The 9956-nt window shown below is 49.6% G+C and overlaps 1 protein-coding gene across 1 annotated transcript in view; it reads right to left on the bottom strand.

The window, feature by feature from the left end:
- Positions 1 to 8594, bottom strand: part of LOC112817631 (cytochrome P450 4F3-like) — an 18448-nt gene extending 9854 nt beyond the window's left edge. Inside the window, exons 1-8 of the mRNA XM_025864822.2 lie at positions 8565 to 8594; positions 7939 to 8083; positions 6768 to 6865; positions 5947 to 6091; positions 4786 to 4839; positions 4565 to 4692; positions 1269 to 1390; positions 240 to 510 (exon numbers count right to left, since the gene is read on the bottom strand). Of these exons, the coding sequence (XP_025720607.1) occupies positions 240 to 510; positions 1269 to 1390; positions 4565 to 4692; positions 4786 to 4839; positions 5947 to 6091; positions 6768 to 6865; positions 7939 to 8083; positions 8565 to 8594 (993 nt within the window). The remainder of the gene's footprint in view (positions 1 to 239; positions 511 to 1268; positions 1391 to 4564; positions 4693 to 4785; positions 4840 to 5946; positions 6092 to 6767; positions 6866 to 7938; positions 8084 to 8564) is intronic.
- Positions 8595 to 9956: the final 1362 nt, after the last annotated feature.

Consider the following 9956-nt stretch of genomic DNA (forward strand, 5'->3'; position numbering starts at 1 on the left):
TAGACTACCATATTAAGTCGAATAAAATCTCAGGCCCTTCCCAGTTTCAGACATAGCAGTCCCCTGCAGGCTGCATTCCACAAAGTCATCTCTAAAACATATCCCTAAGCCATCCCTCCCTTCCTCAAGCACCTTCCATGGCTCCCCAATGCCCTCTGAATCAAGTTTCAGTTCCTCAATCTGAAATTTGAAATCAAAACCCATTCTACCTCTTGAATTCAGATCCCAGAGAAACCCACCTTGGTCAGCAGGAGGACATCAATAAAGTCCAAAGTCTTGGTCTTAGCCTTGGCCTCGAGGAAGTCATCAACACCCTGATCAGAGAGAATGCGGCGCCGCTCCTGGATGACAGCATCTGTGAAGTTGTGCACCAGGCGGCAGGCTCTGCGGAAGCGCTGTCCATCTGGAGTGAGGTAGTACAGGAAGTCCGTGTGCATGAGGATCTGTTGGTGCCGTTTTGCCACAAGGGCACTGAGCTCTAAGATGGCAGCAATATATTCACTAGGCTTCCTGCAGGATGGGGACATGAAGGGGGGGGCAACAGCTTAGCTCACCTGAAGACTGAGAAAATGCCTCCCACCAGAAGCTGGGAGCTACCTCCAATCAGAAAACTGAGTATCCGAGAAGAGATGGCCCCACAGGTACATGGTGGGGATGATCCAGGAGACGTGACTTTCCAGAATTTCTTCTCTCCCTGATTCCCATTTCTATGAGCAGCCCCCATGCCCCAGGCACCCTATCCCAGTTGAGACATTATGCTTTCCTCCTCCTTCTCCATGCAATTCAGACTTTATCTTCTCCCCTTTGGTCAGTGGACCCAGGCCCCTCCCTAGTCTTGCATTCAATGTCAATACCATCCGCCGTCTACACAACGATTGGTCTTCTCTAGAGTCAGATGTCCAAGAACAGCTTTGACCATGACCCTCAACTGCTCAACCACCTTCCATGCCTCCCTGGAAACCTCAGGATAAAGTTCATATGCCTTTGTCTGTATCTTGAAAGTCCTTAAGATACAGCTCCTGCCAAACCCTCCAACCTCATTCCTAAGGTGGCTCCTCACTGTGGCACATGCTTTGCTCACTGTGGCCCCATGGCCTTTATCAAACATTTCTACCTACCTGAAAGGATCACTCTTTCTCTTTCCCTTCCTTGTCCTTCAATGTCTAGCTCTGATCCATCTCCTCCAGGAAGTCCCCTCTGATTGTGCTGACCAGTCCTCCCTTCCCCATTCACTCCCTTATGTTCTCATGCCCGGGGCAGAGACTCACTCCTGGCAATTGCTGTCAAAACTGAAGACACATTTCTGCAGACTGTCCAGGGTCATGAGGCTGATGTGTTCAAACATGTTCAGATGGGTGCTGCCCTCTGACACCAGGCGTTTCCACTTGGCCTGGGAAGAGAAGGAGGCAGAGCAGGGTCTGGAACCTGCCTCCCCTGAAGCCCTTCTCAACACCAACCTCCAAGATGGAATCCCCCAGACCCAACCTCCTGGCCCCAGGCACCCATCCCCAAGGAGGACCAGGCTTGGGTAGAAGTAGAAGCTGTTATTATTAAGATCCCATGGCTGAGAGTCAGGAGACCTGGGTTCAAATTCTGGCTCTGCCTCCTATACTCTGTGTGCCCTTGGTCAACTCATTGCCCTCTCTGGGCTCCACCTGCCAAAGCTTCAGTAACAGTTAAGATGACTTGCTCTGGTGTCAAATAAACCAGGATGGAATCCCAGCTCCACTTATTAGCTCACATGCTAGCTGTGTGAATGTGGGCAAGCTCCCTAACCTCTCTGAACCTCATTTTTATCACCTGTAATGGACAAGATTATCTCTACCTTATAGAGTTGTGAAAATCAAATGAGACACTATATGTCATGGAATGTGCACATAGTTTCTAGCAATAGTAAGTGCTTAATGTTAGCTTTCATCATTTCATTGTTATAAATTAAGAAAAAGTCTCCTTTTGGGAGTGCCTGGGTGGCTCAGTCATTAAACATCTGCCTTCGGCTCAGGTCATGTCATGGGATCCAGTCCCCCTTCGGGCTCCCTGCTCAGCGGGAAGCCTGCTTCTCCCTCTCCCACTCCCCCTGCTTGTGTTCCCTCTCTCGCTGTCTCGTTCTCTGTCAAATAAATAAATAAAATCTTTTTTTAAAAAGAGAAAAATCTCCTTTTTGAGAGAGGTAGCCCATGGTCACTGAGCTGCACATTCTTTTTTTTTTTTAATTTTGTTATGTTATGTTAGTCACCATACAATACATCATTAGTTTTTGATGTGGTGATCCATGATCCATTGTTTTCGTATAACACTCAGTGCTCCCTGCAGTACGTGCCCTCCTTAATACCCATCACAGGGCTAACCCATCCCCCCACCCCCTCCCCTCTAGAACCCTGTTTGTTTCTCAGAGTCCATAGTGTCTCATGGTTCATTTCCCCCTCCGATTTCCCCCCTTCATTTTTCCCTTCCTTCTCCTAATGTCCTCTGTGCTATTCCTTATGGTCCACAAATAAGTGAAACCATATGCTAATTGACTTTCTCTGCTTGACTTATTTCACTTAGCATAATCTCCTCCAGTCCCATCCATGTTGATGTAAAAGTTGGGTATTCGTCCTTTCTGATGGCTGAGTAATATTCCATTGTATATATGGACCACATCTTCTTTATCCATTCATCTGTTGAAGGGCATCTCAGCTCTTTCCACAGTTTGGCTATTGTGGACATTGCTGCTATGAACATTGGGGTGCATATGGCCCTTCTCTTCACTATATCTGTGTCTTTGGGGTAAATACCCAGGAGTGCAATTGCTGCGTCATAGGGTAGCTCTATTTTTAATTTTTTGAGGAACCTCCACACTGTTTTCCAAAGTGGCTATACCAACTTGCATTCCCACCAACAGTGTAGGAGGGTTCCCCTTTCTCCACAACCTCTCCAACATTTGTTGTTTCTTTCCCTGTCCATTTTTGCCATTCTAACTGGTATAAGGTGGCATTTCAATGTGGTTTTGATTTGAATTTCCCTGATGGCTAATGATGGTGAACGTTTTTTCATGTGTCTGTTAGCCATTTGTATGTCTTCTTCAGAGAAGTGTCTTTTCATATCTTCTGCCCACTTTTTGACTTGATTATTTGTTTTTTGGGTGTTGAGTTTGAGAAGTTCTTTACAGATCTTGGATACCAGCCCTTTATCTGTAGTGTCATTTGCAAATATCTTCTCCCATTCTGTGGGTTGCCTCTTTGTTTTGTTGACTGTTTCCTTTGCTGTGCAGAAGCTTTTTATCTTGATGAAGTCCCAAAAGTTCATTTTTGCTTTTGTTTCACTATGAGCTGCACATTCTTGCTGGTATGCCCCCAAAAATGCAAGGCCCTGATGTTCTATACTTGAGCCATTTCTCAGAGTTGTGTTTGCAGCAAACACCTTTAGGTGTTTAGGGATAGGGTAATGTTTCCCCCTGGACAAATGTCAGGCTTGCTTCTAATGTCTAAAAAGTCATAGAGTCCCTAAACCTGGTACCCCTACCCTGTCATGCAACATACTGCATAAGCACTGAAGATCACCTGTGTTATCCTCATGGGATTTGGTGACTTACAGAAAGAATGCAAATCAAGAAGCCTGTGTGCTTGTTGTACCATGAGTAATAAACTGTCTTTTGTCTCTGACACAGGAGTCTCCTGTCTTCTGACAGAATCCACAAAACAATAACAATCTCACTCCTCAGCTTGCAAGTATGAAAAAAATCCCAGGCACTTTACAAAACCTCCACCTCCATTTCTTCACTTCCCTATATCCATACCCTCTGCAACGTGATTTTTCAGCAACTGCCATTAAGAGGTGGAGCCTCTCTCACTACCTTTCGATGCTATGCTGGCCTTTTGCCTTGCTTTGACCAATAGACCATGGTAAAAATGATGAGATGATCTCCCTACACCTAGATCTCAAGAGGCATTGAGGCTTCCTCTCAGTCTCTTGGAACCCTGCCTCAGCCATGTGAACAAACCTGAAATGCCTTCTGGAGGGAGAGAATCACATTAAAGAAAGTTCAGTTGTCTGAGATGATACCACTCTAGATCAGCCTGCAGCCAGCCAAGCCCCAAACATGTGAGAGCCCAGATCTTCAAAGTATATACATGACCCACAGCTGATCACGGGTACATGGGACCCCATCCGTGTCCAGAAGACCCAGCCAACTGACTCACAGACTTGTTAGCAATAATAAACCTCAATTGTTTGGGACCAGTGATTTTGGAAGTGGTTCATTAATTCAGTAATAACTACTGTGTAATGTTCATGGACATTCAACTGGGTCTCAGGTTCCAAGGCTTCTTTGCAAGGAAAACAGAGAAACTAACACCTTCTGAGCACCGTCTTTGTGCCAGGAACATGACTATATTACATTATCTTGACCACCCTGCAACGTGAGGACCACTATTCCCATTTTACAGCTGAGAAAATTGAGACTCAGAGAGCAAGAGCAATGGCCCCAAAGCTAACCTAGAAGAGCCAGTATTCCAGACAAGACGTCACAGAGCCCCCATCACCCCCAAGGCTTCAGCTGGGACCCTGGGTTCAGAAGACTTACATGCATGACATTCACGCTATCATTGAAAATCTTCATATAGAGCTTCAGGATGTTGAAGTGGAAGGCAGGTGTCAGCATGTGGCGGTGGCTTCTCCATTTGTCACCAGCACTCAGCAGAAGCCCATCCCCTAGTAGAGGCAGCCAGGAGGAGTGGACAAGAGCAGTGCCTTTCCCTGGGCCCCCAAGGTTGTCCCCAGTCCCCTTTACCCACAGTTACTCACCCAGCCAGGGCTTCAGGAAGTTGTAGAAGACAAAGTCCTTAGGTGCAATGGCAGCTGACATGAATGAGGACCATCAGGAGATGCACTTTGGGTTGGGGGGGTAGAAGCTCCCAACAGGGGTCTGCCTACCCCCTCCAAGCCCAGCATAATAGGAATGGAAACAACGGCAAAGGAAACAGAGAGGAGTGGGGGGGTGAAGGGAGACCAGACCAGGCTGCAGCACAGAGCAGAGCAAAGGCAGAGCCTGCAGACACACCCTTATGTACTTAGATGCACCCTAACATGACACAACACACCCCAATAGACCTTGACATGGCTCCTACCTGGTCGGACATGTTCAAAACACCCAAACACAAATCAGCACTCCACAAAATGCCTTTACAGGAAAGTAGGACACCTCATCTGTCCCAGAGCCCCCTGACCTCTCCTGCAACAGTTGACATGGCCCCACCAGGTGTTGGGCTATGTCCTGACATGTCCTGACATGAAACAACATGCATAACCTACACTGACAGGATGCAACATGCTCTGACATGGACCCAAAAACAACCTGACAAAACCTCAGTGTGACCCACAGATGGTCCAGACAGGACTTAAATATGACCCACTAATGTCACAGCTGTGGACTAGGTATGACACGGACATATCCTAAGACCTGCCCTGGACAAGACTCACATAAGCCCTCAGCATTTCTCAGGACTCTGGGTCACTGACCTCAGACAAACCCCAAACGTGGCCCAGACATGACCTACAGAAGAACCGGACATCTCAAATGGTATCTCAGACAAAAACCAGACAGACCCCACACATGCCTCAAATATCCCTGGCCACAGACAAGCTCCAGACATGACTAAAGGCATCTTCACTTGATCTCAGGTATAACTATATACCAGGTATAATCAAGCATGATGTATACCAGCTGTAACCAGAAGGCAGGTGGAAACATAAATGTGAGCAGACACGGCCACCCAGCAGACATTGCACAATCACACCCTAGGCGTGAGCACACATGACTGCAGGTCTGGCGGGGGGGTCCAGGTGAGACAGAGACAGTGGCATCTCTACCACAACCCACCCCCCATCTGCAACTGGGCCACCAGCCAAGCTGGAAGCAGCACAAAGACCTCAGCAGTGAGTAAGCCGTGACCATGGTGTGTCTACCTGGAGCAAAGAGCACAGGCTTGATGCAGGTGGGGTGGAAGATGCGGATAACTGCGTTCCAGGGACCCACCCACCAGCAGCACACATCCCCATAGCTCCTTGCCAGGTCCCGTGTGTACAGGAGACCTTCCTCTGAGCTCTGAATCTGGAGAGGAACAAAGAGGACCCAATTCACACTCTTTCTAGGTGGCCATGGGATAGAAAGACGTGCAGGGCAAGACCCAGACCTGAGCCTCATGAATCCCCTCCAGCAGCCCAGCCTCCTCCTGGGATCCCTCCCCAGACCATCTATATGACAACTGGGGTCCCCTGATTACAAAAACAAAAAGGGTCTTTCCCCATTTGGGATCCCAAACACCACGTTCACCTGGCTTCTCTTCTAACCTCATTTTCCAGATAAGAGAACTGAGGCTCTGAATGATGAAGTCACTTGCCTACAATCTCCCAGGTACTGAGTACATTCTTGAGATCTAAGCCCAGGTCTGTCTGAACCCAGAGCCTCTGTTCTTAGCTACTGAACTGCTTTGAGTCCCAAAATAATAGCTCTGAGAACTTAGGCTTGCCAAAACCAGGCAATCAGATCCACAGCAATTAAATGAAAAATTGGGGCACCTAGGTGGCTTAGTCAGTTGAGCGTCTGCCCTCAGCTCAGGTCATGATGCTGGGGTTCTGGGATTGAGTCCCATATCAGGCTCCCTGCTCAGTAGGGAGTCTGCTTCACCATCTCCCCCTGCCCCTCCCACCTGCTTGTGCAGTTTCTCTCTCTCTCTCAAATAAATAAAAATTTTTAAAATTAATTAATTAATTAATTAAAAATTGACCTTGGGGTGCAGGCCAGGAAAATTAAAGGGAATTCTGCAACTTTTCCTGGAACTGTTGGGAATAAGCTGACTTTTCCACAGGGGTTGAGCTTCTGGGACTCATCTTTACAAGAATGAGAATGAAGCCATCACAGTGCAAAACAGAACCAAAAAAAAAAAAAAATGAAGACAGATTTTGATGATGTCGTTTGAAACCTGGATCCAGCCATACCTGAAGACAACATCCCTGGACTTCACTATAAATAGATGTCCTTTCTTTGATTAGACCATATGGGGTTGAGTTTCCATCACTCACAATTGAAAGAGACCTTGGCAGCCAGAGAGAGCTGGGGGTCTTCCCTGCTAACCCAGAATTTGGGTGTCAAAGCCAAGGTCTCTGTCAGATGCTGCTCATTTCCCTGTTCAGCCTGATCTGTCTGGAGGTGGAAGAAGCAGAAGACGGGAAGGGAGCCAGGCTGGGGTGGGCTCTCCTCAGGGAGATTCCTGGGGCCTGGAGCAGGAGGGCAATGAACATGCAGTGGACAAGCTGTAGGATAGGGTGGAAGGAACCAACCCACCAGAGTGTCTGTGGATATCACAGAAATAGCAGCTGAGGCACTCCACCCGCTGCCAACCCTCATTGCTCTGGCCCTGGGGATGGGTGAGCGCGAGACCAGGCCCAGCAGGAGACCTCAGATGCTATGGATGTCCACAGCATCACTCTGCCCTCTGCTTTTAAAAAATTTTTAGTCTTGTCCCAGACCCAGGTCCAGTAACTCCTCCTCCAGGAAGTCTTCCAGCCTGCCCCAACAGAGGCCTTGATTCTCCGCTGGGCTGCCACAGCCATCTCCTTCTGGCCAATTCCTTACCTCACCAGTTTGGGGATTTCTCTGTCTAGATCCATCTTCTCAAGATTGGGGATTCCTCCAGGACAGAACCTTGGAATGAGGCCTCTTGGGGCCCCAGTGGTGTCGAGAGCACCAGGGTGGGGGCGGGAAAGCAGACAGCAGTGGAGGGAGGAGAGGGTGAGAAGGGGGTTGGAGAATATAAGAAGGGAAGAGGAAGATGCTGAGAGAGAAAAGGGGTGGAGTGGCCAGGGACCTGCAGGGGCTGCAGGGAAGCTTGGAGATGAGGAGATTAAAAGCGCTGGGTTGTGTCAAGGCGCCCACCACCACAAGCTCTGCATGAGTACCTGAGGCACTGGTGACACTCCGGACCATGTCAGGGTGGCAAGAAACGACCAGGGGGATGGTGGGGCCCAGCCACAACTTAAACCCCTGGGTGTACGTGGCCACCAGCTGAGTTATGACCCTCAAGCCCTGCTCCGTGGGGGGGACCTACAAGGAAACAGGGGTCGTCATCTCCCCAGAAGGAGCCACAGCAGATCCCCTGGCAGCCTCTGCAGTGCACAGGGCGTCCAGATTCTGCATGGATGGAGGGAATCTCTGCTTCCTCCTGCTCCCTTCCTCTGGGGACAGGAGGGTCCTGGAGGCCTCTCCACGTCCCATAGGTGCATCCTAGGTCACAGGGAGAAGACATGTTCTCTGCCCACAAAGAGGCCAACCATGGCTTGAGAAGTCAGATTTTTCTTCTCCTAGGAGTGGTTCCAAACTCAGTGAGGTCCCCATGAGGAAGGTTTGTGGTCAACAGGGTGGCCTCAGGACTTCTACTGGGGCTCAGTCCCACACCTTGTCATGTCCTGGCCGGTTCCTCACATGGTGAAGGATCAGCAGACCTTCCAGCCCTGGCAGACCCCAGGGGACAGATGTGAACTCTGCTCAGCAGTCAAGAGGGCAGCTCCCACCTATGAGCCCTTACTGCCTGCTGTAAGAGCTGTGCATAGAGCATCCTGTCTGTCTATCTATCTATCTATCTATCTATCTATCTATCTATCTATCTTCCCTGAACCTATGGACTCTGATCAGTTGTGCCCTTTACAAATGAGGAAACCGGGCCACATCCCCCAAATGGAGAAATGGCATGGTTAGCTCCTGGGGATGCATCCTCTCCAGTCCCTCTCCATCCCTCTAGGATGCCCCATGCTGGCCTGACAAATACTCCCAGGTGCTCCAGACAGGTGAACAGAAGCCATTTTCACCTTTTTGACTGCCCCGTGCTCCCCAGGGACCCTGAGACGTTTTATGAGGTTGGTCCAGAGAGGGAGAGTAACTCAGCTGAGCTCACACAGCAAGAGGAACTAGAGGAGAGAGAGTGATCCAGACCAGTCTCCATGGCCAAGCCGTGGAGGGGGAGTGGGAGCAGTAACTTGATAACATTCCTGCCACCCCCAGGGTTTGTTAAGAACATTCCAAGACCCAGAATCTAAGGCAACCTTCACAATGAGCCTCGGGAATGCCCCCGTTCTGACCTTAACTATAATAAGCAGTAAAATCACAGGAAGTCCTTCCCCCAGCCATGGTCAGTTAAGGTGAGCTGTGCCCATCCATCAGCCTGCCTGGGGATGGGAGGAGCTAGCTGCTCATCCTTTGGCCTTGACCATGGCAGGGGAACGCAAGTTTACCACCTGTGTCATCAAACGCTTAATTTGAGTGTCTGCTGTAGGCCAGCCAGTCGGCTGGGCATCTAGTGCCTGCTCCCCAGAGCAACTATCTAGTTGGAAAGGTGGAAGATAAGTAATTGAACAATTAACTCTTTAATTAAGCATGAGCAGACCCACAGTAGAAGTCAATATCTGGGATGCAGGAGAGGGGTGAAAGAAAGCTTCTGCAAGGGGAAGCGAGTGGTTAACTTTATTCAGGTTGCATAATGGGCCCATTGGGACATCTTAGCAGGGAAGAGGAAGCTGTCCTGGGAAGGGGTGTGGGTGGGAAGCTAGACCCCTGTGGGTTGGGATAGGGAGGTCATAGCTAATTCTTGTAGACAAGTGAGCAGACACAAGGGAATGGGCCAGGCAAGGAGTGGACCCTGGACAGCGCCCTGGAGAAGGTCTCCAGGATAGCTATGGGCCCTGGGAACCCCAGGGGACTGTGCCTTTGCAGCCTGCCATGGGAGCCCCTCAGGGGGACATTAATAGGGGGAAGAGAGGCAGGAAGTGGACCCAAAACAGGCTAAAGGTGGGAGGACAAAGATGTGCAAATGGCCTGGGACAGCCGAGTGGAAGAGTGAGTGAGTAAAGAGGGGCTCCACTAGCCTCCCTGCTTCTCCCCTGACCCAGACCCCAGCCCAACCCCTGATCCCCACTCCCGGCCC

The sequence above is a fragment of the Callorhinus ursinus genome, unplaced genomic scaffold, assembly GCF_003265705.2.
Source record: "Callorhinus ursinus isolate GAN/ISIS: 27379988/994484 unplaced genomic scaffold, GSC_fseal_2.0 scaffold131, whole genome shotgun sequence".
Classification (NCBI taxonomy): Eukaryota; Metazoa; Chordata; class Mammalia; order Carnivora; family Otariidae; genus Callorhinus; species Callorhinus ursinus.